The sequence below is a fragment of the Dunckerocampus dactyliophorus genome, chromosome 4 (genome assembly GCF_027744805.1).
Source record: "Dunckerocampus dactyliophorus isolate RoL2022-P2 chromosome 4, RoL_Ddac_1.1, whole genome shotgun sequence".
Taxonomy (NCBI): domain Eukaryota; kingdom Metazoa; phylum Chordata; class Actinopteri; order Syngnathiformes; family Syngnathidae; genus Dunckerocampus; species Dunckerocampus dactyliophorus.
This window is the reverse complement of record NC_072822.1, coordinates 6,786,494-6,801,867: the sequence shown is the minus strand read 5'-3', so window position 1 is coordinate 6,801,867 and position 15,374 is coordinate 6,786,494. Positions and strand designations below refer to the sequence as shown.

The window sequence follows — 15,374 nt, the reverse complement described above, 5'->3', positions numbered from 1 at the left end:
TTACATTTGTATTACCTAATACAGTAGATATTGTATCATCCGACAAAATAAGACATATTAGACATCAATAAGATAACAGACTCACACTTTAGCAGTTCCTTCTTTTTTTCAAGGACAGCGTACTTCCGTAATTGCTTTAAATGGCTTTACACGCGTATTACCCAACATAATAGACAAAAGAAGCGTTAATAAGCCATTTAAGACAAATAAATCTCCTGCTCAAGCAGTGTCACAGTAAATGTCTTCCCTAGGGAACCTTAGTGACGAGGTCCTGTCTCGCCGAACAATTACTGACACCTAGTGGCCAATGTAGAATACAGTACTAGTCACAATTAGAATGCTTCTTCTGCCCAATATTGTATTTTAGTTCATTTAGTTAGTTCATTTAGCCATTTTTATCCTCAAAAATACTTAATTTAGGTCAAGAATAAGTACAATTTGCTTAAATATATATATATATTTTTTTACTAACAACAGGCTGTATTCAACCACAAAAACGGCAATCATTAATTAATAAATACAAAATTTGAAAACCGAGCTAGAGTGAGGGAACGGTGTTTGAACCGCGATGTAACGAGTGATGACTATAATAGAGATATCCTCAAAGTTGCATAATTATTAGAGAAATGTTCAATGACTTATGGACAATTAGTTGCTAAGTCCTGCCTGTTTTGTTTACTGGCGGCCATGTTTTTCAAATTTTACACACAAGTGCTTGTCAGTCCTCTGCAAGTGTGTAGCAAATTTTGCAGTAATTTGGCTAAACACACTCAAGGTACAGTGGGTGTTTTGTCGAGTATGTGGAGCGTTGTAAGAAATTACAAGTCAATACGACTATTGAGGTCAAACACGTACATATCATAAAAGTTATCTAACAAAACAAATTGTATGCCAAAATAAAGAAACTTCCAAACTCTGAATGTCATAATTAAACAACAAGATACCAGTTTTGTCCCATATTGAGATCTCAAGCACTGTTCCAAAGACACAAAATATGATCATGATCAGAATAAAACTGTACCCTGTGTTGTCTGCACAAAATGACTATGAAGACAATGAAACTCTTAGTGGTCATGCTGCATCAAAAGTAGTAATCCAGTATCTTGATGAAATGTTTGTGTACATTTTACAAGATCTGACTATAATAATTGCAGGCTTTATTTTACAAAGACAAATTCAAATTCACCTCCGATTATAAGAGATTAAGCTTCACTGGTCATCAACAGTCCCTGCATGGTCCAAGTAAATAAGCGCCTGCTTGGAAGTTCAATCAGTCAAGTCCAAATATAGGCCAAACTCCGTCCGCAGCCACGGCTATTTACAGCTGTGTGTCCCCGCAACTTTTCCTGGGAGGCCAAAAAGCCAAAAATGAGAAGGCTCTATTTCTTCAAGTGCCACTGACAATTAATTTGTCAGAGTATCTTAAATGCAAGAAACACTACCTGGGAGCACAAATATGCGGGAAAGTCCACTTTATGTAATTATTTTATATTTAGTTTCTTCTACCAAGTGACAGTAAGAGATATGGGTGTAACGGTATGCCATAATCACGGTTCGGTGTGTCCTCGGGTACAAGGGAACAAAATGGAAAACAAAACTGCTTGGCTTTTGTGTAAACACCTTTAATGATTTTTAAATTTAAACATAAAAAAACTGCAAACCACTGGCATGTATTTCTCTAAAATTTTCAAATAAAAAAATAATGTACGATAGTTAACAAGGCTTCTTTTTACTATACATTATTATTTTATTTTTCGGAAATTAAAGGTCCTTATTGCCTAAAGTGCAGCATTAATTAGTACAGCTTGGAACCCCGTTTCCAATCTCTACTAAACAATAACGGCACACTGCTTTCTTTGTATCCACTTTGTCCATTGGTGTATTTCACCGGGAAGCCAAAGTGTTCCCAAACAGGCCACTGACGTTGGACGAGAGTTTTCAAGCTCAGGCTTCTCTTTGGCACTATCGCTAGCCATGAGTCCTGGCCTGAAATGTATTTCTTTACGGAGTAGACAAATTACGATATTACACTTTCTGTTCCTCACTCAGTGTGTTCCGCGTGAGGACCGAATGTTCTGTAAAAATCCAATTATGAAAACAAGTACAGTGGATCCCCGCATATTCGTGATACAGTCGTCCCTCGATTGTCGCGGTTAATTGGTTCCGGAACCGACCGCAATAAGTGAATTTCCGTGAAGTAAGATTCAGTATTAATAAATGGGATATTTTTGTAGTTAGAGGCGCTGTTGTTGTGATCACGTGGGTTCTGCAACTTGTTATAATTCGGCCTCAAAACTTCCACTATCATTCATTTGTGGTGAGTATCTATACACTTCATAACTTAACATGTGTTTAATAAGTGTGTGAGACATTATTATGGACCTTGAACCTGGATTGTGCTTCTATGCATTTATTAGCTTGCTAGCTTCCTTTTTCGCGAGCAAACAATGGCAATTGAAGAGAAACAGGGAGGGTTCTAGAGCTGAATTGAATAAATAACTACAACAGGCACTTTTATTGCAAACATTGATCCAAAATCAGAAGAGAACATCAACATAAACCCTGCAGAATGGTTTGGAAGGGGGAGGAGCAGAATGGAGTAGTGCACAGTGGCAGCTGTAATCCAGGCTTCATTACGGTATCAAAAATAGACATTTTTAAGGGCGTCTCAATTACCCACATTTGCCATTCCAGGGTTCTCGCAACGTAACCCCCACAAATACCGGGGATCTTCTGTACCGTTACACCCCTAATATGGTTACTACACAGTATTGCATGAAAAATATGCAAAAGAAAAAAAAGACATTGCATGTGTCTGGTGTATGAGTGAGTGGGCAAAGCTTCCAGAGGCCTCAAGTCAAAGCCATACAATGAAAGAATTCAAGCCAAGAAGCTGTCTTGAGCTCATCACAATTATTCACAAATTAGTGGCCGGTTCTTCTGCCACTCAAACAAGCTGATAAACCAAAGAAAACCCGTGCAATCATGCAATTAAAGCAAGTCAGACATGGTGAAGAAGAAAAAACAACCAGCACGGCACTCAGTGGAGACAGACATTCTTGTATTTACAAAATTATCCACATCCTCGTCACAGCTCATTCTGTGCCACAGCTCAACAAGGTTTCATGTCATTTGGTTTCACTTTATGCCCAACCTGTGACCTGCAATATGCAAAGAAATCCTGCAACTAATTCAACGAACGGGAAAGACTAACCCGCTCATTTCACGTGTAAGTTTTGTTGCAATAGCGCATAAACGACAAGGATGTGTTTCTTGCGTGCAAGAACCAGCCAGCGACAAACCCAGACTCTTGAAAAAGTCGGCGTGAACCAATTGTAGAAGAGGGAGGCTCAAGCAATGGTCACATATAAGAGGGCTGTATGGTCAACTTTACACTACCTCTGCTACACACACAAATATTCATAATCATTTGTGTTTGTCAAATATAAGCAGGCATGAGGAGGAGGAGGATACCAATGGGATGGTAAGATGGAGTAACAGTGTAGCGATAGAAAGGTTAGGGGGGAAGAAGTCACATCATCTCTGTGTGTGGACACACTCACACAGGGCGACGTAAGTAAGCTAGAGTTTATTTTGAGCTTTCTGCACAGAAAAGCAGTGTGAAGAGAAAATATTTGCATTGAAGGGTTTAGCAGGAAAGGCTCCTTTTCCACTGCATGGAATAAACAATTGGAGGACGCCCGGTGGGATACATTGTGGTCACCTACAACCATACAAGCGTTGTTAGCAATAGTGTTAGCCCACTTGTGTTCTACAGTGCATGCACGAGGTGATAAGCCACCAGCTTCACACTGTGCCAGTGAAGGTGTCGCTAACGTGTGAAGAAGTCTAACAATGTTGCAGTTAAGATGGCAAGACTGCTAGTGGATTCAATTAAATACTGTAAATACTTTAAAAAAGGTCACATATGCCAGTAATCCCTTGTTTATCGCGGTTAATTGCTTCCACACCCAACCGTGATCAGTGAATTTCTGCGAAGTAGGATTCCTTATTTATAAATGGAATATTTTCATAGAACACAGAACCTGTTTACTTCTAAAAATGTGGTTTTTAACATTACTAAAGACCTCTAGACATGAAACAACACCGCCATAGTCACCGTTACACTCATATTACCAAATATAGTAGACATATTAAAAGTAAATAAGCTATTTAAGACATTAATAAGACTTGTGCTCGTGTGTGTGACTATAAATGTGTTCCCTAGGGGAGCTGTGTTGTGAGCGGACAGGAAGTGATGTTAGGGGTTCAGAGTTGAGTTTTAGCTTGTCAATTGGAAGTGTGCTGTCCAAAATCTAGCAGTCTAGATATAGAGTCTATCCATCCATCCTCTATGCTGTTTATCCTCACTAGGGTCGCGGGGGTACGCTGGAGCCTTTCCCAGCTGTGGGCAAGAGGCGGGGTACACCTGGACTGGTGGCCAGTCAGTGGCAGGTAGAGCTAGAGTCTCATCTAGAATTTAGTTAGAAGTGCTTTTAGTACGTCCTACTGGGAACACACCGTTTTGTGCGTCTGCAGCTTTAATGCTAATAAGCTGTTTGTCAACGTCTGTCTTGGACAGTGTGTGTTCTCCACAAAGAGCTGTTGTGCACAGGGGAATAAAGTCAAAATATCAGGAGAAGAAAGGTGAAATATTTGGAAAAAATACAAAAATAATCAACCGCAGAAATTTGACCAGAGTTATGTCAAAATATTAAGAGAAAAATTTTCTGATGAGAAAAAAAGTTGCAATTTTATGAGAATAAACTTGTAAAATGAGGAAAAATACCATTTTAGTAACAACGTTGAAATAAAGAAAAAATACATTATTGTTTTAAAAGATATAAAGTTATAATTACGAGAAGAAAATTTGCACGAGGAAAGCTGAAATTAACATTTACATTTAACATTTAAAAAACCCCAGCAGAAATGGGGAAAAAAAACAGCTGTCATTTTACGGGGATAAAGTCAAAATATTAAGCACACAACACAACATAATCACATGAAGAACAAAAGTCGCAATTTCACAAGAATAAACTTGTATCATTGTGGAGGAAATTTGATTTTTAGTAGCATATCACCTGTATTACAAAGGTGAAAGGCAGTTTGTTCTTGAGCTACATATACTGTAGCTTCTTAGCATATACACATGTGTTGGTTTACAAAGTATCAAAGTGGCCCTTGCATCCTTTCATTTTTCAGTATGTGGCCCTCGCTGGAAAATGTTTGGACACCCCTGACTTAGAACACCATTACAAATTCAATTTTGCATCATAGGACAATAAATAATCAAATAATAAAATGCAAAGTTAAAGTGAAACAAGCGCAAAAATGTTGCAAGCCAGTTCAGATTGATGTTCTTGTTCAAGTCAAGTCATTTCCTGTTTTTACTTCAAGGCAAATATGCATCATCCTGAAGCGACAACCTATCAATTTTGCACTCAAACTATGCAAGTAATAAGATGAAATAACAGTTTGCTTTTGAGTGGGTTCGAGCTATTCATCAACATAATTCCACAACTAAGGAGTAATTTACACGCGCAGAACAAAACTGCCATATTCTAGTGAGCCGACGGTGGTGACACACTGTCAGCTTCAATTTGTGGGGGCAGCCACACAAACACTATCACTTATAAATGTGTTGAGTTACACTTTAATCCGAATCGAGGACTGAGGAATTGATTTATCACGAGTGGTCAGCATCCAGCAGCTTTACAGTATTTACCTCTGCATGCGCTTTAAAACATTGGTTTTGCTATTCAGCCGTTGGTGTGACACTTAGAATATGCCTGTTAGACTTGCTACACAGTTGTTCACAATAAACTCATCAGCAGTATTAATGCGGGCGAAGCCGTTTGCTCCTTACCACAATTACAACATCGGTTCTGTTCTTGCAGTGTTGTGCAATATACTTGTTAATAAATGACTGTGGTCATAGAGCTACGGTTTCCTTTCCACTTTGTCATGCATTTCAAAACGTTAATAAACCTTTCAAAACATGGATCTTCCATTGTACGCAGAAGAGGTCCATCCTTGGACTGCTCCCACAAAGTCGGAAAAGTACTGATGTCCAAAATGTAAAATTCAGGGTTAATAAAGGGTGTAGTCCAATCCGTTCGGTTCATTATTTTATTAAGATGTGTGTCTCTAACTATAACTCTATGGGATTCCATGTGTGAGCCAGCTAAACTGCACGCAGGCCCCACAGACGCCAACATAAGGCTCCACATAGGCAGGCCTGCTCCAAGGAGGCGGAGCCCGGAGGACAAGCAGCCAGCAGCTCTGCCTTTTCAATGTATTTACCACTCCCTTCATACTGTACATGCATTAGACCTGTATTTAGCATGCACACAGTACAGTATGCGTGTTGGACACAGACTTCCACGCAGCAAGAGCATTTTTAACCCGCGCTCGGGCCGTCGCATTTGGATAGAAGGAGGCTCCAATGTCTCCTTCCAACTCCTGTTTCAAGAGTGGAAAAGTCAGAGTCAGCACGCTGGTATGAGCGGAGCCTCAGCTGGAAGGAGATCAGCACACACATCTGCACTGCACCCTGGAGTGTGTGTCAGTTTCTAAAACCAAGTGTGTGTATCAGAGCAAGGGCAAGACAATGAGTGCAATAGCGCAGCGAGCGTGCACTCCTCTGAAATTTAGCTTTGCAGGCACAGACTTGCAACAGTTGGTGTCAAATTCTGAAGCCGCAACTGTCAAGTTCAAGTAAAAATGATCACAATAATTCCTCTGTTACGGCTACCTGTCTTTTTATTTTTAAGCCACCGACTCACACGGTCTGTAATTTCAAAAACCAGCTATTGCAAATTGAGCTGTCTGGCCTGAGTGGAATTTTAATTTGCAACATATTCACGCTGTACAAAGTGGAGTTATTTAGTGTGTGCGCTCAAGTGCATTAGAACTAATGCTGCGTTCAGGACAACTGGGGAATTTTGGACCTCCAGCTAGGAAAATTGTACTGCAACAGCACTCAAAGTGGGAGTGCCTATTTGCGCGTTCATATTAATGGCAGCGCCCCTTGTGTAGTTCAAATTTCAATCATTACATAAATGAATCTCCTTTTATTGGTTAGACTCGATCTAAAGAATTTACCATTATTTGTTCTGCACGGTGTGAAAATACATCCATCACTCTATCATCTTTGTGTTAAGTTATTTTGATAACTTGCCTCTAATTCAAAACAACACCCATAGTGAGGTCTTCCGCCATGTTTTTCATTTGCTTTCTTTTGATTGGACCTGAGAATCTCCAAGTGTGATGCTAACTACTTCCCCAGCAGTTTGGAAGGCAGCATTAGTGCACAAATGTTAAAACAAATCAAAACTTGGTTTTCGTACACCCCCGGTTTTCGTATGATTCAACTTCCGTCTAAAATTTTCACCAAAATGTTGCCTCGGTTGTGATACACTGTCTCGGTTTATGTACAATATCGCACGTAACAAACTAGTCCTGTACTCTATCATTCCCTGAAATTGAAAAAACACAAACAAATTACGCGCCATACGTTGCCGACTCGCTGTCAGTGCATTTTTTACTGAGTGCGACTGCTAAATAACTCCCCATGGAGCCAAGAGAGTTGCACCATTATCTAATATAAGATTATTATACAGCGTTTTAAAGTGAAACAAAGACATATGCAACTGTTAACTCCCATGTCCATCATTAATATAGTCTTCTGCTTCTTTGTGTTGAATCGTATTTTGGGTATTATGAGAATGTATGTGCATATACAATATATACTGCTCAAAAAAATAAAGGGAACATTGAAATATCACATCCTAGATCTAAATTAATGAAATATTCTTATTAAATATTTTGGTCTTTACATGGTTTAATGTGCTGACAACAAATTTACACAAAAATGATCAACTGTAATCAAATTTATTAACCCATGCAGGTCTGGATTTGGAGTCCCACTCAAAATTAAAGTGGAAAAAGACGCCAACCGTTGTCTATTCCATTTGCTCAACAGCATGTGAAATTGATTGTCAATCTGTGTTGCTTCAATAGTGGACAGTTTGGATAACGCCGCAGCAGTTTTGACTGAGTGTGAATTGAGTGTTCCCTTTATTTTTTTGAGCAGTGTATATCCTGTGTATATCAATGCTCTTATTTCATATACTGGCCGATATATTAGTTATCGGCCATTATATCGGATATTGGCTTTTTTCAGTCCCCAATATCGGTAAAAGCACAAGTATGTAGCGTAGCGTAGCAGTGTAGTCTATTTTGTCTCAACTGCAGGCTTAATTTTGCAAATAAAACAGTGGCAATGGAGACAAATGAGATGCTAACAAGACAAACACAATGTGAATGATCTTCTTCCCGCCTAAATCGTCTTATTTTGTTGGCCTAATTGTGTTTGGCACAGCTTTCGAGAGCGAAAGCCGCCGCTCTCATGTGCCACGTGATGATGACAACAACGTTTAAAGGTGTCCTATTAAGCTAAACAGACTTTTCAATGATGTTATAAGAGTACTGTGTGTCCACAGAGCCTTTTTCCCTCGCTTGTTACATCTGAGAGAAATACTTTTTTTCCCGCATCACATCTCATTCACCTTAAATTGATGATAATGATTTCTAAAATTTTTGATAATAAAGCACAAAATGTACAGTCAACTTGTCGCACTCTGGCCTTGCAGCAAGGTGAACACGAGTCAATATATGATCATAAGTCGGTACCGGAATTCCAACACGCAAGCAGCATGGACTGTGTTGACGCGGCTTCCAGAAACGTCTTCTCTGACAGCTGGCCGTGACGACCTGGCAGCCTGCGGAGAAGCGTACCACAGTCTCCGCTCGCTTAAACCTGGATTGTGCTTCGATACATTTAGCTTGTTAGCTTGGCAATGGCAATTGAAGAGAAACGGTTCGAGGATAATAATTGCAAGAGTCACTTTTATTGCAGATGTTGATCCAAATTCTGGCCAGCAGGAGGGTTTGGAGGGGGAGGAGTGAGTCGGCGTAGCGTAGAGTGGGGCCTCCGTGCAGCAGCATAGACCAGTCTTGACGACAGTGTAAAAAAATACCTAATGCCTATTATTAGTCCAACAAATATGCATGTTGAAGCAAATGTTACTTACTAAAGCATAAAAATAGAAAAATAAACAAATATATAAGGCATTCAGAAGACGCATTCAAAGACAGTGAATTATTTGTAGCATTCTACACTGGTCACTAGGTGTCACTGTCACCAGACTGATCACCAGAACAACAGGCTTTTCAACGATCCCTATTAAAGAATCCCTAATAAAAACACGGGCTACTGTTGCGGCCGTAACCCATGCCAAGATGAAACTCAAGTCTGAACCCACTATGTCACTTCCTGTCCGCCAGCCACTCAGCTCCCCTGTCTAGAGGGCTCTGATAATGTTAAAAAGCGTATTTGGAAGGTACAAAAATATTCAATTCATAAATACGGAATCCTACTTTGTGGGAATTCACTTATCACGGTCGGATGTGGAACCAATTAACCGTGATAAACAAGGAATTACTGTATGTAAAGTATAGAACAGATTGATAAAATGCTGCCTTTTACAGTTTGTACAGTTAGTTAAGTTATCATAGTTTGTTTTGCACCTTAACATCATCCCTAGCGATACACTGGAACTGATAAAGCCATGAACACCATTAACTATTTCAATTTTGAACTGCCGCCACTCTATAAATAACACGACAACTCGAAAAAATAAACATAAACAAGTGCAATATTGGGCAATATCACTGCAGTTGCCACTGTTTCAATCATATGTTCCACTAATAACACTTTTGCTGGTTAGAACCAATGTCCGCAAAAGAGCACCGAAAAGAAGAGAATTTTACAAAGTTTCTCGTGCATTTTTGTTGCTAGCTGTCATTCAAATGTAGCAACAATCGTGCGCTTGCACGGAGTTTGTAGGCAGCCTCGGGCTCGCAATGCAAAGTTTTCCTGCACAGCGAGACAACTACTTGGAGGAAAGTCGCTGTGACCATTCTAGCTAAATGAAACAGAAACACGTACATAAGCAACATAAACACGTGTTTACCTTGCACGACGTCCCAGGCTGGAAACCTGCAAGGAAACAGATGGACTTTTTCACGGCAACACAACTTGATCATCTGCACGTACACACGCGCACGCACACACATTCGGCGGACTTCTTGGGTCCAGGAGGAGTTCCTATTTTCCTTCCACTCGCCTTTTTTGTTTCCTTTACAGAGGAATCTTGCGTATCCTTCCTGTGTGCTCCTCGTACTAGGAGAGCCCAAGTCCACGTACGCACGCACACGCATACGTGCACGGTGACAGTCTCACTCACATGGCGGTGAAGCGTCCTCATCCGCCAAGAGCGGCCAACCTCCTCCCCATAGGAGCCAACTTCCAAAACACATCCGCCTCTTAAAGAGCTGCACACACAAACACAAACACAAACACACACACTTATATAAATAAAAAAAAATACATGCATTATAACAAACAGCACATAATGAATTCGCTCGTGACGTCACAAAAGACGCCACACTGAAATGTTCACAAATATCACAAAATGCAATTCAAAATAATCTAGATAATCAGAAGTTCACAATCTAGTTATTCATTAAGGGCACATCTAATGAAATATGATAAATAATAATACCAGGTAGCTGTTAAAATAATGTTACTAAACGTTGTTAACAGATAATGGTAGCATGCTAGTTCGCTAGCGAGCTAACTAGTTATTTGGACGCGTGCAAAATATCACACATTGTAATGTGACACACTAAAACTAATTACTTGTTTTTATTATAGTAATGGTAGACAATAATAAATGAAGAATAATAGCTCATCATGCTAGCTAGGAGCTAGCTTGCTAGCGAGACACAAAATGTTTAAAAGTTTGCATCCTTTGAAATAAGGAACAAAAAAATTGAACTAAAAAAATAATGACTAGTAGATAGTATGATACAATAGTAGTATTATGGTAATGGTACATAATGATATGATCTGAATTAATATATGATGCTAGCAAGCAAGCTCTTTAGCTAACTAGTTATCTGGACACATACATTTGTTTAGAGCAAAATTCAAAGTACAATTTCTAGTTTTTATTATGGTAACGGAATAATAGATGATGATGCTACCTAGGAGCTGGGTTGCTTTCACATCTTCCTTTGTAATACAATAAAAAAGTCAAGTAAGAAGTAATGACTCATAGATAGTATGATACAGTAGTAGTATTACAGTAATCGACAATAATGATAATAATCACAATAATAGATGTTAGGTGTCCAGTTGGTGGCTTTAGCTGAAACCAAACTTTATCATAAAATTTCACATTTTCCTTGTGTATCAAGGCTGTGTCGCAGGGCAACTTTGGAAGGAGTTGTCAAGTGGAACATCAGTTGGTCTGACCCGTGGAAGATTCTACAGGCTCATTCACACCTGCTCCGACACCAGCACGGTCCACCAGCATAGCATACCAGCAGCCGATGCTGGTGTGCTGGTCACCAGCACTAACATACCAGCACAAAAACACAACATACGCTGGTCTATGCTGGTTTGACCAGCAGGGAAACTGACGATTCCACAGGAGGACGAGAGTGAGCCTGCCTTAGAGGCCAAGTGTGCCGAGTTGAGGTGAGATGCTGAGGCTTTGGGGGGCTGTCGACCACTCACCTCTTAAGGGAAAGAACTAGCAGAGTTGGCAGGAAAAGGCAGAGGAAAGAACGACTAACCCCAGATAGTGGACAGACAGATAGTGTGTAGAGAGATCTATAGTTAGTGGCTGGTTATATAGATAGATATGTTAATGTGAATATGCACCGTCGTGGTAAGTTTAAAATGTAATAATTTCCCTCTGGAAAAGCGTGCACATCCAAACAAACGGAAACCATTCATTTGTAGTGCGCAGTGTTCCCCTTTTCAAAAGACTGTCATTCACTGTAACGAGTTTGGCTTCTTTTGACGCTCACGTGGAAGGTCCACAGCACCAGTGACGCCATGAGAGGCTCGCCCGGAATTTCAGCTGTCAATGGAAGTACAACCACTCCCCCATGACCCCTCCCCGTCGCCCCAAAAGCCAAGCATTAGCATGGGAGGCCCCGCCCATGACACGTGAGGCAGCACAGTTCCTCACTGTGTGGACACAGCATAGCATCCCATCAAAACACCACCCTAGTGCCTATTGGATTGTGCTTTGTTTCATTAAAAAACTCAAGTCATAAATGAAAACAGAAACAATATGTTTCCACTTGTCAAAGATCCTCTATGTGACAGGAGTGCTCTGCTGTGTGGTCTGATGCCATTCATTCATTGTTACATGTACTGTATTGATCGAAATACATTCATTTCTCAATGAATGCCAACTCTGTATCAATTTCAATTCTAAAAATACATATTAGGATAAAAACATTAATTATTTTAAATGTGCTGTCTGCCTTCAAAAATCATATAAAAATGGACTGCAACCCAAAGTGCTTTACAGAGTTAAAAACAACCACATACATACACACGCTTACCCACAGATTGATGTGGCTGAGCAGTGAGCCAGGTAAGGAAACACCATCACAGGAGCCGTCTGCACCAGGATACTGACATGGGGGTCCCCCTGCTCGTAAAAATACTTATAAACACATAAAAATAATAAAACACATACAAACAGTAAACACTATGGTTGAAAAAAATAAATATGGCAGAGAGATTTTAAAATAAACTGGATAAAAATGGGATAAAGGTAAAAAAAAAAAACAGGATCTCATTAGAATATAAATAGAATAAGATAATTACAAATAATAATATTCCATCCATCCATTTTCTATGCCGCTTCTCCTGGAGCCTATCCTAGCTGACTTCAGGCGACAGGCCCTTCGCCCGAAGTCAGTTGGGATAGGCTCCAGCATACCCCCGACCCTAGGATGGATGAATGGATGGCACACGTTGAATACAAGAACACAAACAAATGTATTAGCAATTGGCGTGAAACAGAAAGTGGGTAGGATTAAATAAGATTTGCTCTTTCCTACTCATTTGATGCATTCCAATGTACCCTGCCTGCATGTTCAAAATCAAATGAAACCATTACCATTACCTTTGGTAGCAAATGTTCTTATATTTTTTGGTTGACGACAGTGTAGTTTGGAGCCGAAGGGGGGCAGCACCATTAATATACAAGAATGTTTATGACAGTGATGCAATATTGTCTTTTTTTTTAGACATCCTGTCATTTGAGTGGGTCACTTCAGGCTGCATATTTCAGCAAATTGTATTTTTCTCCGAAATAACACCTTTAGCTCCCCACATCAGATGTTTTTTTTGCTCCTCTGTTTGTGTTCCCAGCGTAATGGGAGAGTGGCCTTTGTGTCATCCTCCTTCAAGTCACCCGTAATGCATTTAGGGTGCTTTCACATCACACAACAGTTCACAGCGATGTCAAAGGCCCTGTTGGCAATATTGGACCCAAGCGAGGAGATGGCTGCAGGGAAAAAAACGCACAAACATCGTTTATGGGGCAGTCATTGGTCCAACTTACCCTACTTTTAAACGTCACAAGTAAACATCTAACACCGTGGCTACTTTGATTTAGGGGCAGTGCCCCACCAGATGGTGGTGTTTTTCTTTTGAGTACACAGAACCTCTGAAGTTGATCGCCCCTAAGGTTGTACAAAAGCGTCAGATTTCCACACTGATGTTGTATAGTGTACCTCACTGGACCTCAGGTCAGCGAGCGTCAAAGCGTAAAATCTGTTTTTTGCTTGCCAATGGATTTTTGCACCCTTATTTTAATGACAATTATTCCAAAAGAGAGTCTCACATTCAAAGCAGCAAGACTCCAGAGTTTACAGTGGTTTACTTATTTTTACACTTTCAAATTAAGAATGTTAACAAACAAGATGCAACACGAATCACCTTTGTCATTAAAGTTAAGACGACACATTGAGCACCACCAGTAACCAGTGGTTAACCTCTTTTGCACATTTATGAGAATTAAGGATCTTAAAAATGGGATAGGGGCATCTGTGACACAAATACGATAAATGAAAATGAACTCGATTTTGCCTGCCTCAATACATTGCCATGCGCATGCGTGTATGTTTTCCTTGCCTCTCGCATCCAGACAGGCAGGAAGAGCATTGACTGTGTGCATCGGTTTCACCACCTCGGCACACTTGCTCTGTAGCGCAACGGCATGAATGGAGTGAGCCCTTAAATCATACAAGTCTTTGTCTCAGCGGGTGGAGGCAGGTCCGGTAGCATACACACAGAGTCCAGAAGCGTGTAACGTAGTAGAAATTAGATTGCAATATATTGTCAGATATAATTTTGCATTGTATTTTTCTTAAAAGTAATGTTAAAATCTCGTCTCGTAGGCCCAATCTTGCACATCGTCTTGTCTCGTCTCGTGACACCCATATCCTTAAATCATTGCCATTTTTAGAATGGTACCAACTGTAAGACAACGCTTACCCCGATAGGGACTAGAACCAAGTCTATTCCTACGTATAAAATAGTCCTTACCCTCTATCTGGCTGGAGCAAGGGTGTTCAAATTGAAGCCCAGTGGCCATTGGCTCGAAGCACATTGTAAAAATAAAATACCCCAGCAGAAACGGTAAAAATAAAGCAAAAAGGCACAATGTAAAAAGAAAAGTCTGTGTTAAATATTAATATGACAGGGTTTTCCTTTCATCCCTTTTACAAAATTATATGAAGTATATGACATTATCAAAGTGTGCCCCGTATCCTTTGACTGTTAGTCCTTGGTGGAAAACGTTTGGACACCTCCTGAACCATGACCCCCTGTTACAACTCAGTAGCCCACCATGAGTCTTACAGCAGGGGGTGGATGGGAAGGACATGGATGAAAGTGTGGAGGAAATTAAAGTGAATTGGCGAGATGGCGCGGCGTGAGCAAGAACCACCGGGAGTATCAGCATGAGAGCCCCGCTATGTGCAAAACAACACAATTAAGTGGGAGGCTTAAAGCATAATCAGTGAATGCATCATGCAAATGATGTTTTTTCCCCCCCGCCTCCAGTGGCCCCGCTTAATGTCGCTGGCCATGGCGGAATACAAATGAGGGACTTAAATCTGATGAAAAGACGGAAGAGTGAGAGGAGTGTACAATGAAGAAGTGAGGAGGAGGATTGAGAAAGAAGGATGTTTGGGAAAAGAGTGAGAGAGTTCTTTTTAAATACAGTTGAGTACACAGATGAACTTATGTTCATGTTTTGCTTCATCTCTTAAACTTATTGCACAATGTATGGGCAACTTTAAACAGTAGGTGCAAAGCAAGTATCTTCAAACGCAGTGCAACATCTAAAGTTGCCCCTGAAGTTATACAAATTGGTATTTGACCAATATAAGCAAGGCAGGGCAAGTTTATTTATAGAGCACAATTCATACAC

The 15,374-nt window shown here is 40.2% G+C and overlaps 1 protein-coding gene across 4 annotated transcripts in view; it reads right to left on the bottom strand.

Moving 5' to 3' along the window:
* The window catches only part of ghra (growth hormone receptor a), a 48,371-nt gene that overhangs the window by 29,235 nt on the left and 3,762 nt on the right, over positions 1 to 15,374 (bottom strand). For 2 of the 4 annotated variants that reach the window (XM_054772056.1, XM_054772057.1), the window contains exons 2-4: positions 12,490 to 12,578; positions 10,311 to 10,398; positions 10,038 to 10,063 (exon numbers count right to left, since the gene is read on the bottom strand). In XM_054772056.1, the coding sequence (XP_054628031.1) occupies positions 10,038 to 10,063; positions 10,311 to 10,398; positions 12,490 to 12,578 (203 nt within the window). The other 2 variants (XM_054772061.1, XM_054772058.1) reach the window with 2 other exon arrangements.